The sequence below is a fragment of the Serinus canaria genome, chromosome 7, assembly GCF_022539315.1.
Source record: "Serinus canaria isolate serCan28SL12 chromosome 7, serCan2020, whole genome shotgun sequence".
NCBI classification, from domain to species: domain Eukaryota; kingdom Metazoa; phylum Chordata; class Aves; order Passeriformes; family Fringillidae; genus Serinus; species Serinus canaria.
The window spans coordinates 18,998,068-19,012,331 of record NC_066321.1 but is presented as its reverse complement, the minus strand read 5'-3'; the positions used below and the strand labels follow the sequence as shown (position 1 = coordinate 19,012,331).

Below are 14,264 nucleotides of genomic sequence, written 5' to 3'. Positions count from 1 at the left end.
AAAGTACAGACCTGTATTGCAGATACAGGTTCTGTAATTCTAAAAATCATTTAGTTCAATTTGTTTGATTTTTCACATTTCAGTTCACACATTTCTTTGTTGTTGTTTTTTGGTTTTCTTTTAATCAGTCCTGCCAGATATGGTGAAGCAGAGGGTCCACTCGAGCCTCATGAAATTGAACAGAGCAGTCTGTCTGGAATGCCCAGAGTTTCACATCCCTTGGTTTCATGAGCCATACTGCCAACGTGTCTTTCATAACAGTAAGTAATTTAGGACAGGAAAAACTGCCCTTATTACTCATAATAGTCTATTTTTTTAGGAGTATATTAGGTGTTTCTTCTAAAACTGCCATACTGACACTAGCACACAATAGAAGGCACAGCCCTCTCTGCTGAGCATTTAGTAGTGCAACACTTATTAGTGCAATTGGGAGCAAACTGGTTTTCCTTGTGAGAATTAATGTAGTAGAGATGGGTTATTTCTGGAGAAGAATTAAAATTTAAATACACAGAAACAGTGTATGTGGCATGAAGGATGGAAAGGCAGGAAGAAGATCATTCTGTACCGGAGGAGATGGGTCATTTTGCTCCCTGCTTCACTTACAAAACTGAACATTTTGACTTAAATTTTTCAAGATAAACATTTTTACTGCCTTCTTTTGAACTTGATCCTCCCTTTTTCTTCACAAGAATCAAGATCCATCAGGGATGAGAGAAGAGAAGTAGGCTAGTGATCAAGTGTAGCAGCTGAGATCTTTCAGAGCAGTAATCAATTCAGAAGCCATCTAATGCAAACACAGTATCTCCTCCACTAATTCTCATGGGGAGATCTGCTGTGCTATCCACAGAACTCAGCTACTTTGTCTCTAAGACTGGAGATGTTTATTGGAGCAAGGTGTTAACCTACAATGGACAGAGAAGTGGCAGATAGTGGGGTATGGCTAAGGTGAGTGAATACATGTCTAAACCTAACTAAAAGCAAACAAAATCCACCAGGTGAAACCTAAAACTGGAGGTTTTGTAGTATGTGAATGAAAAAATCCTAGGATCTAAACTCTGGATTTGAAATTTACTTAATAGCATGCACCTGCCACTTTCTAGCTAAAATATGATCACTTTGTCTCTGAATTATGATGGAATAGCACTTGGGATTTGTGGAAAAGATTTAATTCAGTAGCCTGGCTGTCAAAAATACAATGTCTCAAAGCACTGTTTTCAGAATTTTTGGAAGTTTTGATGTATGAATTCTTTACTTTGTCTTTGTAGGCATGAGCCAAATAAATCCACAGCGACAGCATATTCACAGAATGCTGACAGAGATCTTAGGAGGGAGCCATTACTCAAGAGTATCTGTTCTCACACCATACTGCTATGAAATAGGTGAGAAGTTAATAATGTAAAAATTGTTATGAAGTCCTTTCATATCATTCTTATTACCAAGATTAGGAAGCTCCTGGTAATATGGCCCCAAAATAACACAAGATATTGTAAAAAAGAAATTGTTGCATAAAATACAGTTTCCAAAATGATCTTTATAGTATAAATAGTGGTGGGTATCTCTAATTATGGCTATCAGTTTTTCTAGAAGTAAACATTGTACAGATCAAATTCTTTCATTTTTATTTTGTCAGTAAACAGATTTTTTTTTTTGTTTTCTGGCAGATTTTGAGTGTGTCCTGGATGTAAATAAAAAGCCTCTTTCCTATATGGCTCAGAATACAGCTTTGAGTGGTATGGGGGGAACACACTTGAGACATCACATCAAGGATGAAGGGACAAAGGCTCTGCCTCCAGGAGCTCAAAGGTCAGTACACTGAATTCTTGCACATTAGCTCTTCCAAGCTTACATCCAGTTTAGATGGGTTTTTGATGTTCATGTTCTAATGTTCTGTTCCTTTTTCCAAAATCTGATGAGGTTCAGCCTTCTGGGGTGTGGTGGGTTAGCCACAGCTGCTCCCTCCCATTTGCATGGCATGGCTCATGCCCCTACAGTGTGATGGGGGAGAGAATGTGGAGGGTAACAGCAAGGAAGAAAACTCCTGGGTTGCAATTTAGACAGTTTAATAAGTGGAGAGGAAAAAAAGGGGGAGGGAGAAACAAAGGAATCGATAGCCATGCAGTCATTCACCCACAGCAGACCTGTGCCAGAGCAATGGCTGTGTGGGATAAAGTCCCCTCTGCTTTACTGTTGAGCATGATGTTGTATGGTGTGAGACACCACTTCAGGCAGCTGAGGTTCCCTCCCAGCTGTGTCCCTTGCTCTTGTCAATGCAGTGTGTATGCACTGTGGGCACAGGGGGAGAAACAGGGAAGGCTTTGATGCAGTGCAAGTGCTTTTCAGCAGTAGCCATGATATTGGTGTGTTATTGACAGTTCTGGTCACAAGTTCAAAACACAGCATCATACCAACTGGTAAGAAGAAAAGTACCTCCATCCCAGCCAAACCCAGTACAGGTTCTTGACATGTGTTTCATGAGATTGGAATACTGTTTTCCTCCCACTTTTTCAAATGCAAGCCTTGAAAATGCTGGTTAGCTGTTTTTACCATTGGAACAAAAACAGATGCAGGGAGAAAATGCTTTTTCTTAATTCAAGTACCTCTAGATTAATAGGAGGAAAATGTTTTGTCTCATTCCAGGGAGTTGTTTAATTTTTGTTTTCTGAGACTTGCTAGGTTTTAGTCTTGCTGTAACTATCAATACTGAACTAGAACTATCACTTCTTACTATTCAGGTAGGACCTGAATAGGAAGGAAGTAAATGCACATTTTTACTGTTTGCAGAATTGCTTTGGAATTTCTTGATTCAAAAGCTTTTAGCAAAGATTATTCACGTCATCTGAAAGGAGAACCTGCAGTGAAAAAGCGACACCTGGAAATGCTGGGGTACCGAGTGGTTCAGGTGAGCAGTCAGCAATACTTTGTGTCATTTCTGGATTGTATCAGCAGTGCCAAATGATCCATTCTCCTCACAACACATTTTGAGACAGTTTTATCTTTTAAAAGCACCTACTAAGAGAGAGCAATTTTTGTAGTTGGGGGGAAGCTCTAAGCTGTTCTCAAAATGATGTAAGGACTTCACCGAACTCACACCTTCTCTGAAAGAGGGTGAAGCAAAGCTGAAATCAAAAGGTCCCAGTCTGACCTTACTGCAGGCAAACTAGCAATCTCATGTAGCCTGAGTAAAGGAGAAAAAGTCAAATGAGAGTTTCAGTTCAACTCACTGAAGATTTCTATGGTAGAAGAAGGTTGAACATACCCTCCTTGAGTGATCAGACAATTTGGCAGCTGCCAGAGGGTGTATGGGTGCTGTTTGTCTGCTGCAATGATAGTGCTGTGACGGGGAACACTAGAGGCCAGACATAATTCACCACCAGCACTGAAACATTTGGGAAATGGAGATTCATTAATGCAGAGGCTCCTATATATTTAATTACTCACCTAACCTAATTTTAGATAGAATCCTTCTTTAAGCTTAAATTTTGTTAGTTGGGTTTTTTTAAACAGAATAATCATCCTTTTTCATGTTATACTACTGATACACCATTCCAGTCTGCTGCATTAGCATTACAAACTACAGTGACCTGGGATTTTTCTCTCAATTTGGGTTTTAAAAGAGGGGAGGGTGTAATGGAGTTGTCACAGCCTATATTGTGTGGGCATCTGGTTTGTACCCCTGCAGTAATGCTGCTTTTTGGAAGCAGACTGACTGTACTTACATAAAGGAGAATCTTACAATAGGAATGGATCTTTTTAGTATTAGAGCAAGTCAGGCTTTTGGAAGGACACAGATGGTAAATATCTTCAGGTGAAGAACATCAGATATCGGAGAGCCTTTTCTTTGCTCTTATGTGGTATGTGGCTTATACCAATGTTAAAAGTCAGTTTGTACCATTCTGTCCTACAGATTCCTCACTTTGAATGGAATTCTATGGTTCTGTCAACAAAAAGTGAACAGCTGGAATACCTGAGACAGCAGCTATATGGAATACAGTGATACCAGACACCCAGTCTAAAGTACTTTTATAAAAACAGTTTATGTATCATCAAACATTTGTAATCCTGGAATACTGAAGTTTCAAAAATCTCTTTGTCTGTATCAGCTGGGCCAAGGCTTGCCAAGGTCATCAGTTGTAAGGAGATTTAATCCTCATTTTGTTGGGGATTGCAAAAGGCAGGTCACAGTGGGCTGGGAAGATGTGATAAGGATGCTTAAAATTTCTCATTATCTGGAAGATATTACAAGCACATGAATCCGGCAGTTTTGCAATCAAATTACATTATTATTTCCTAAATAAATAGCACAGAGGCTTAGCCAGACATAAAACTCTCCACAGAAAAAATTGGAAATACTATTAACTAGGAGAGTGGAGTCACCAATTTACTGTAAACTATGTCTGTCCTCCACTGTGTGACAGAATGAGCAGTTAGGAATCAAACACTATCTGTACTCTGAAACCAAGAAACTGAAATACAGATTTTCTAAGAATAGGGCTGCTTTTAGAGCCATTCAGTTTCCATTCTCAGAACAGAGCTACTGGAGGGGACTGTGCTACCCTGTGATCTGGTGGGTGCAGAAGAATGGCTGAGCCTTCTGGAACACCTTCACACACTGGAAAATCCAGCCAGGTTTGTGCAGGAGGTATAAGACACTGAGATGTGGAAGGAAGAAGTGGAATAGTCAGGAGAATGTTCACTGTAGAGCAGTAACTGCAGGGGCATCATGCTTGGCAAATCATCCCATTTCCAGAGGCAGCCACATTGTGCCTACAGCTGCCATCACCTATGGGTGAGTGCCAGCTGTGCCTGGTTTCTCACATGTGCAATGAGGATATGTTTTCTTGCTTGTTTAGTAGAAACAGGACACATTCTTTTATCACTTCACCTGAAAGCTGGCACAGGTAAGCAACTGCATATCTGAATTGGCCATTATGCATCTGGCTGTCACCTTTTTTTTTTACTATTCAGTAGGAGAAGAAAAATGTTTTATTAACTGAATATAAGTCACAACAGGAATGGAAAGTCAGGAAAAACCAACAGAACGTATCTAAGCTGTAAGGTACTTTCCTCCTGAGGCAGCCCTCATGTTTGTGGGATGACTGACAAAACTAGAAGATGGCAGTCTAGACACTTAGGGTTATCAAATGGACAAGGGCTCCGAGATGTAATGACTGCTTTGAGGAAATGTCATTGAAGGCACAGCACATAGAAAGACTCTGTGTGCATTGTATTTTGTATAAAATGGAGAAGACAATCCTAAATATAGTGGCTGAAGTTATCAGTCAGGATGGTCGTGTTTGAGCTGAACCCTGCTTTTCAGTTTTCTTCCAATTATGTATGGATATAGTTATGAGTATGCACAATGGGAAGAGGATTAAAACTTGTTATGAGTGGTCCAGAAAGGCCATTGAAGAAAAGCAAAAAGAAAGCAAGTCAGTAAAATGTGTTGTACTTGATTCTTTACACTCATTCTTTCTATATTATATCAGCAAGTGTTAGAGCAGATGAGTGGTGTAAACCACTGATCTAACTGGAGCCAATATAAATAGGTGCTAAGCACAGCTGCAGATTTGGGTAGTAGAGGGAAAATGCCTCACAGATTAAGTACTAGTGGTCAGTAACATACTGAAATGAACTATGATGGCTGTGCCTCTGCATATGTTTACTTCTGTCTCATAGGAGAGTAATGCAAGAGGTCATCTGATAGTTGGCATTGCTATTCAATCAGGTGTGGTGGCCTTTTTTTCCAATTTAGATTTAAATTTATGAAATCCTTTAGATTGATGACACACTCTTTATGCAATGGAGAAATCCTTTGAAGGACCAAAAAAATGGTAAGCAAGCTCTGAAGAAGAAGAAAACTGAGTGCTCTATTTTGGGCAAAGGCTGTACTAAGAGATCTATATCCTGTCAATATGATAGTGATGATGAGCTAATCACTAAAAAAAGACACCATCAAGTGATACTTTTATAGTTTTAAAAACAAAGTTTAATTGTTAAAAGTTTCAACATCAAAATGCATGAACTCTATAGTAAATGAAAAAGTCCTCTCTGTCACAGGTATTTGCTAAAGATAGTTCTTTTAGGACTTTTTCATGAATGCTTTGACGTCAGATCTCTGAGAAAAAACTTCCATAAAATATTTGCTTTGGAAATAAATATAAAAGCATTAAAAAAGTGGAAAATCCTTGTTATCAGAAGTCTAAACACAGTAGGTAAAACAGAGCTACTACCCTTATGAACTTCTCTCTCTACCCTCTCCTCTATCTACGAGTATAGCTTTGGCTGAGACTGGCATTTTTCAGGCCACATAATATTAAGCCACTTTTGTTTAAAACATTCATTTCAATTCCAAGCTAAATTATTTTTTGAGGTCTGTGATGAGAATATTTCCAAGATATCACTGAAGAGTGAAGGATTTACATACATTACTAAAAGGGGAAATCTGGCCTTACAAACAGCCAGTTAGAATAAAATTAGCTACCTATTAGTTGTATTTAACTTAAACAATTAATTCATGCACATTGTTTGGAGGACAAGCCACCGCTACCTGGATTGGATTGAGTGCAAGGAAGGCTAACTAGTGTTGTTTGCAATTTCACAGAGTGGAACATGGAGTTCTTGCCAAAATCTTAATCTAATCAACATTAATTATAACCTGTTAGAAATTTAAACACTGGCAAAAATTCAGTGGTTGCTCGTTAGCTAGAAAGTATCTTAGGAAGTGGACAGACAAATGAACTATTGAACAGTTCCCAGTATGACTAGTATGCTGCTATAAAACTGTACAATTTGGGGACATTTTCATGCAACAAAACCAGAAGACCCTGTCAAAACTCCTTCACCGTATCATATCTTCCAGCATTTTTTTTACAGTTTTGATAACTTGAAGAGGTTTAAGCGTGTGGCCAGGCAGGAGGCTCCAGTAGCATATCGGATCTCTTTCAGTATGCCAACCCATTCTTTCTTCTCATCATCATACCTGCATTTTAAAAAAAGTTAGAAAATAGCTTCTTTATTTGAGTTTGATGCTTCAGCACACATACATGAAAAAGAGGATAGTCCACCTGTTGCAAATGCTTGTAGCAACCATGTGCTTAAGGGTGCCGCAAAAGGCTTTTTTGTCCTCTACTCCAGAACAGAAAAATGTTCTTGCACACAAGCTATTCTTTTCCTGGTCCCTAAAGCTTCTTGCTGACCTGTGTCATTCTTTAAAAAAGTTTCCTCCTTAAGCATCCTTTCTAAATTTCTTCAGATTCTTGCATACAAAGTTGGGGAGTTTTCCTTCCTACTGCCAACTAAAGCTTCTGAATTCACATTAGCAACTAGAGTCGCAGCAGAGATATGAGGTCTCATCACTGCTGCTGTGATTAGCTCAAAAAAACCTAGGAACGAGGGACTTCTGATTCTCTTGGAACATTACTCATTTGACCATCAACACATCAGTAGGTACAGGCCTCTATATACGTGCTTTTCTGCATCACAGTGCCACAAAAGAATGTTTTTATTGGCAAGGCTAAACATGCCAAGAGATGGCAATTTACTCTTCTAAAGCAGCTGAAGATTGTGACTTGGACTGTCAAATAATTAGTAGGTGGAAGTAGTCATTAGATCCAGGTCTCATGTTTGTTACTTTCTGACAAACATTTTTATCTATCAACAAATGTTTTACAGCCTGTGCTATGGATCATTTTCAGAGTTAGACAGAAAAATAGTGTTAGCCTCCAGTGACTACAAACCTCAATTTTAGATAAGACCTTTGATGAGAAGAGAGTGACTAAAATTAAACTTACTTCCATATGTCAGTGACTTCACTAGGTGCAAATTCTTTAGATTCAAGCTGAATCATTGCAAAGCCTCCAATAGCATACAAAGCTCCACTCAAAGTGACTAAACTAATGGAACTTCTCTCTTGGGGAAATTCAGGCATTATCTCCCATCTAAAGATCAAAAGAAAAAGTCAAGTTAAACACATAAGAAATATTGTTAACTGAATGCACTAAAACACTTCTCTGGGCAACAAATTCAGGTACCAAGACCATGGTTTAATAAAATGAAAAAAACCTGAGATTTATCAGTAGTATGTTTCAGTGTCTCCATCCCCTCAGGGACTTCTGCAGCTCTTAAATGACACAATTACATTCACACATCTCTTCTCAGGGACAACTTCTTACAGATTCCCTGATTGTTCAGTAATATGCTTCATACAGACATACTGTTCCCCAGTTATTCTCATTTCTCCCTACAGTTTCCAAAATGCACATTTCTTTCAAATGGCATTAGCATAGTAATTGGAGTGTGTGCAGGTGCAGGAAAAACGTCCAGAGGCCCGCTCTGTAAACTGCTGTTGCTGAAGATGTGACTGTAGACCAAATGTCTCAGTGGGAGTAGAGGTACCTGAACAGCTTTGTGACTCTTACCTCAGAGCTCCTAAAAGCCTAGATGATAAAACTTGATTAAAATACCTTGAATATTGCACTCACTTATTGGTGGTCAGATCAAAAGCTTCAACAGATGCAGTAAGGCCTTCCTCAGTGACACCACCTGCAATGACAATCTTGCCCTTATGGATGGCTGTTCCAAACATCGAGCGAGGCACTTTCATTGGAGCCAGGTCTCTCCAGTCTCCTTTCTTGGGATTGTACACAAATAATCTATTAGTGCATTTCCTGGGGAGCAAAAAGAAAACTGGTGATCATTTCTAATGAACTTTTGACTTAGTAGATCTAATTGAGGTAGACTGTATGGGTTTAGCTATACCACCTCTTCCCTCTCCTGGAGAATCCTTTATTCTGTCTAATCTGAGAATCCTTGCAATGTCTACAAAGCATTACTCACATCCATAGGACTTAATCAAATGTGGTTTACATTACACAGGGCAGCCATTTCACTGTAGTTTTGAGGAGAAAGATAACATCCTTTCCCAGCATATTGTATTTAGATGGATTTGTGGAGGAATACATAAGGTAAAGGAAAGATTATGATGGTGTTTTGGCTGATCAGACAAACTTTTATCTTAAATATCCCCCATAAAACACTTAAAAATTACCACCTCATGTTCAGTGTGAGTGAAAACTTTTATTTTCCTAATGTCATACCCAATAAGGTATAACAGGTATCACAGGCCAGAAAATTGGAAAAACAGGCTCTAATCCCAGGGCACCTAGGTATTTCTATCTGAAAGGAAAGAATACTTTCAGTGAAGGTCCTCATAGCTATGTATTACTAATTTGTCTGTAGTGTAAGTAAAATTTGCCTTGGAAATAAGTATGGTTATTAAAATAGCAAGTTGAATTACAATTTGTAGTAGTTTACCTCATCACCAAAAAGTATCCTACATACCATAAATGTGTTCCCCTCTGCCAGACTATTAGCAACCTTAAACCAGAGATGCAGAAAAGGGAAAACCTCATTTCTGAGTGTAAGGACGTATTATCTATTAAGGACCAAGAAGATAATGTTATTAATTGTCATAAAAACACTTAGAGACTCACTTATCATCAGTTTTTCCACCAAGACAATATATCAATCCATTGTTTGAGATAGTTGCATGGCCATACACTTTGATGGGCAGTTTTTTGATCTCACCCCATTTCATTGCCCTGGAACAAGAAGATCAGTGTTAGGTTTTTTCAAATAACAATGTGCCATCTACGTGTCCTCAGTGGGTGTAATTAAATTTGAAACATACCCAGGGTCGTAGCACAACACTGAATCTAGTGACTCCTCAGTGCGAAGGTCCTTGCCTGCTATTACATAGATCTTGTTGTCTGACTCTCCCAGGCCGAAGAGACACCTGGCTGATGGCAGTGGAGGAAGGGCAACCCACTCACCAGCAATGCTATCCAGCTGAAAGAGCATCAGAACAGCAAGGGTTAGGAAAGGCAAAGACTAAAAATCCACACAATGAATACCGTTCCACAGAATTTATCTATTGGCACCCAGTGTCTCAACAGCAAATCTGCTTGCCTGAACAACCTGCCCTTCCCTCAGTGCAGAGTCAATGCCATACAATTCTCTTTGTGTCTGTTCACCCTCACTGTTTCTTTGCCTCTTTATTAAGCTCTTCTTCCTTACACAAAGGTCCCTCACTCTCAGTTCCCTATCATGTTGGAAAGAACAAGTGGTTCTCCTTCCTGCCCAAGGGAGCAGCCACTCCTGCAGTTCCACACCTGTATGTTTAGCTGGTTGTGCTCATCTCTACAGTGAGGTGCCAGACATGCTCACACAGTTCTTCTTACTGATCAGGAGACATCACATGGCAAATGGCACAGCTTTTTCTTTTGCAATTCCTAGGGCAACAGATATGTGTTTTGTGAGATGTCTGAAGACACAAAAACCACTTCACTCTTAAGCAAAACAGGAACTCACTGCAGCTCCCTAAGCAATAATATTGATGTCATTTCTACTGTAGTACTCTCAGGGCTCTCTCAATTAATTAACATCCAATATACTGAAAACACTTAAGGAGAAGCAGAGGACAGATGGCAAAATAAACCAGGATCTTCCTAGAACTGTGGTGCTTATTTTTTGTTTTGATCTGAGAACTTGTGATTGAACCTGAATTACCTCTAACATTGAAAAAGAATTATTTTTTTCAGACCTGCTGCTTATAGATTTGCTAGACATTGGTATAGGAAGGGAGGGTAAGATAAGAGTTTGTGTGGTGTAAAGGCATTTGTTAGAAAGTAAAAGAAAGTTCAGTCAAAATAAAGTTCAGGATTAGCTTGGTGACATTATTCTTCCAGGAGTATGTTCCACAGTCAAGGTTTCCATGTTAAGTGCATCTCCCAGACTTGACAGACCACTCCTGCTGGAAAGTTTTATTGCAACAGTGAAATGTAGTTCGTGGACATGGACTTCCCCAGTAGCTGGATCTGGGTGGGGTAATGAGAAGATGTACCCCTCAGAGGTCACAGCTTACTTCCTAAGTCTTCAAGATGTCATATTTTCTGCTGATAGGGCATCAATTTGTCATGCCTTCTCAAGCCAGTGGCAGCCTTGTTTTCTCCCAGGTTGCAAGCTACAAAATACAATGCTTCACTGGTGGAAAAAGGAAGATCAGCAAGTGAAAATTGGTTTGGCACTGCATTAATATTTTGGAGAGATCAACAGGCACATGGGTAACGCAGCCAAGCATTGTAACTATAGGGAATAGCAGCAGTAAGCAAGCTTAAAGATGACAAACAAACAAACATGATTTCAGGAAATGGATATCAACATTTTAAGTAGAATTTTGAAAACTTAATCTATTTTTAGTATCAGTCTTGAGGTTTTGTTTCTCACAGGCCCCTTTCTAATAGCCTGAGACTTATTCAGTTCAGGACTAAATACACATTACTACATCAGTGTGTTATTTCTATTGAAAGAATATTTTTGTAACAAGTTTTTCACTTCAGTGATTAGTGTTTTACACCTACATAAGGACATGAAACAGTGTTAGTCCCTCCCCTACAAACTAAGACTTCCCTCTCATCGATGTAACAAATGTCGCAAACCAAGTCTTTTATTGTGTGTGGAATGAGTGAGCCATACTCCTATAAATAATATTTGCATTTTTTAATATCTGAGGCTTCAGAATTTTATCACTGCTTATTACTGTGCTTTATTTCATATTTAAACAGGACTTTTAATCCTTTAGGTCAGTGTGCCTAAAGAGAGGACGTGGCCAGCAGCATATTGCATAATTCAGCACAAAATAGTCTAAATATACACCAAAGCATGTAACCAAAACAGACTTATGGTATAAGTTTGTCATGCTTATGGTGTAAGCATGACAAACTGCATTTTTGCTAATTTTCCTGAAATATATTAGTTACAGTTAGCACTAATGAGCCTTGTATAATAGAGATCTACAAAGATATACAATTACACTCAGTTGAAACATGGTATTTAGTGTACTGACACTGACAGTTTGCTGAGACAAAAACCTGCCTCTAAATTACATATTTATATGGCCCTTAGGCTTTCAAATGTAGATACGACAAAAAGGACTTCTGCAATTTTAGTAGCAGAAATTGCACTTAAAATACACACATTACTGCTGTCATGAAAGTATTTCAGATGCAAAAAAAAAGAAAAAAAAGACATCAGATGATCTAAACCAGCTAAAGCACTCCAACTTTCATCAGTTAACAAAAATACACAAAAATTATTTTACAAAAATATTATTAGACCTAAATTTAAACATCTGCACAATGAAAAATCTGGGCCTTAATGAAAAGCAGAGCCTAGACAGAATATACTAATCTTTTTAGTATTTTCTGAGATCTCACCAGCAGTTAATCTTGAAAAAGAAGATGCAAGGCCCTCAGTTTCATTTCTGTCTCTGAGACAAAAATAACTCTCTCTAGATACTTCTCTCCATCACCATACAAAGACACTAGACAACCCACTTGCAGACACTCAGAAAACTTTTCAGTAACCCTCATAAGCACCTATTATTATACCAACAAATATAAAGCTTGTACCTGGAAGAAGTATGACTGGAAAGGCTGATCCTTATTCTCCTCTTCCACATAGAGTCCTCCAACAATATAGACCTGATTTTGTTTGGTGACTATGCTGGAATGATTTCTGGGAATCTGTTCTGCGAGGGCTGCTAGGTAGCATTCATTTTCAAGAGGATCATAAGCTACTGCAGCAGTGTCATTAACCAGAAGAATCAGGTCTTTGACGAACATGCCATGCCTGGGAAGGTCATTTAGGTAGCCAGGCAGTAAGTCTTCATCTCCTACATCGCCATTCACCTCCCCTTTGGTTGACTTTTCTGTGCTTTTGCCAGAGTCAGGCAGTTTTCCAGCAAAAGCATCCTTAATAATCTTAACTTTTTTCTGAAGGTCTGAGTTGCTTTTAATTATATCATCCTTCTCAACCTGTTCTTTGAAATATTTTTCTGGCATTAGACGAAAACGTATGCAGTCAAAAATTTCCCCCAGGCTCTTTACTCTGTTCTCCTTGTCTGTTCGGACCCATCTCATTACTGCTTCAAATACCAGCTCTTCCTTCTCTACGTTTAAACTGTCAGGTGAAATAACTGAGATAAGTTCATGCGGGGCAAGCTGCAAGAAATCCTCTTCTTTGCAGATCTGCACAAAGTGATCTGAAACAAAATCACGGGCAGAAAAGGCGAGTCTTGGGCAATCAAGCAGAACACCTAACCGAAGGATGGCCAGACAGTTACCAACAGCAAGCCTCTTCTGGAGGTAGGAGACGCACACAGTGAATACAGAAGGGATCTGAAAGCGGCTGGCCAAAGCAAAAATATCTTGCACATTAGAATCATTGAGATCAATACTTGCTGAATAAAGGTATTTGACAATCATATCCAGGATGTTGGGGTCAACATTATCTAGAACTACTTCCTTCTTTTTCTCTTCATTTTGCTCTGATAAGAAATACTCACGAAAATAAGGGCTACATGCCGACAGAATCAATCTGTGGCAAGGCAGGCTTCTGTCACCAGCTTTTAGAGAGCAATCTACAAACTTTTTCTCTTCAAGGAGTTCCTTGAGGCCATCCTGAAGGAGGGTGGATTGGTAAAGTCTGAGCTCTTCAGTGAGTTCCCTTTGGGAATCCATTTCGCAAACACTTGGAAAAGGGGAGGGAGTAGAAAGCTTTAGCTGTTGTCTGCCCAAAGGTTTGTCTGTAAAAAAGGCAGACCAATGTGCTTTTTGCCCTGCTTGAAGCCTCTGCAACTTAATCTCACTAGCTAAATATAGGTACATACTCTTACAGGTTGGAATTTGGGATGGACGGTTTGGAAAAACAGAGTTGCTCTTGCAGCTGTCAAAGACTGAAAGAAGCAACTGCTGCTCTTAGTCACTATGGTCAGGTTTTGCCATCATTCTCCACATTGAATCAGTAAGATTATGTGCAATGTAATAAATTATTTGACATGAGTAAGGACAGCAGAATCTGACCCTCAGTGAGACAGCTATGAGCAAGAGTACACAGATACATGTTACTAAATATTCTGAAATATTATTAATCGAGTTGTCAGTTTCAACTACTGTTCACTTTTTCAGAGTTGCTTAATACAGCTCATTGCTGTAGTCATAAAGATACTAAAAAACTCCATAACTTTGTATCGATCACCTTTGTTCTAAGATTATCTTTATACAGAACCATATCACATATACAATTTCTTCAGATATTAAGGCCTTGAAATTTTGGGCTGCTTCTTCATATCCATTTGGTTTTAAACCAAACACTACTGTTTAGACATAAAATATGTGTTATTTCAGGTAAAGTTTTGCTTTCCAAAA

At 38.9% G+C, this 14,264-nt stretch overlaps 2 protein-coding genes across 6 annotated transcripts in view; one reads left to right on the top strand and one right to left on the bottom strand.

Moving 5' to 3' along the window:
* FASTKD1 (FAST kinase domains 1) overlaps window positions 1-13,172 on the top strand; it is a 22,325-nt gene extending 9,153 nt beyond the window's left edge. For 4 of the 5 annotated variants that reach the window (XM_050976797.1, XM_050976796.1, XM_009087971.4 and 1 more), the window contains exons 10-14: window positions 129-260; window positions 1,266-1,379; window positions 1,662-1,803; window positions 2,782-2,899; window positions 3,905-4,084. In XM_050976797.1, coding sequence (XP_050832754.1) covers window positions 129-260; window positions 1,266-1,379; window positions 1,662-1,803; window positions 2,782-2,899; window positions 3,905-3,994 — 596 coding nt within the window. In that variant the 3' untranslated portion in view covers window positions 3,995-4,084. Of the gene's footprint in view, window positions 1-128; window positions 261-1,265; window positions 1,380-1,661; window positions 1,804-2,781; window positions 2,900-3,904; window positions 4,085-13,083 lie in introns of those variants that run through there. The other variant, XM_050976795.1, reaches the window with a different exon arrangement.
* On the bottom strand, window positions 4,236-14,264 carry KLHL41 (kelch like family member 41). Its single transcript, XM_009087970.4, has 6 exons — window positions 12,468-14,264; window positions 9,689-9,846; window positions 9,492-9,599; window positions 8,481-8,666; window positions 7,791-7,937; window positions 4,236-6,979 (listed from the first exon to the last, which is right to left on the bottom strand). Exons 1-6 carry the CDS (start codon window positions 13,722-13,724, stop codon window positions 6,868-6,870), a joined length of 1,968 nt encoding a protein of 655 aa, XP_009086218.2. The 5' UTR covers window positions 13,725-14,264; the 3' UTR covers window positions 4,236-6,867.

Coding starts and splice junctions, on each gene's coding strand:
- KLHL41 (XM_009087970.4), bottom strand. CDS start 13,724: ATGTACCTATATTTAGCTAGTGAGATTAAGTTGCAGAGGCTTCAAGCA. Junction 9,847..12,467: donor TCCAGTCATACTTCTTCCAG/GTACAAGCTTTA, acceptor ATGCTCTTTCAG/CTGGATAGCATTGCTGGTGA. Junction 6,980..7,790: donor GAAGTCACTGACATATGGAA/GTAAGTTTAATT, acceptor TTTAAAATGCAG/GTATGATGATGAGAAGAAAG.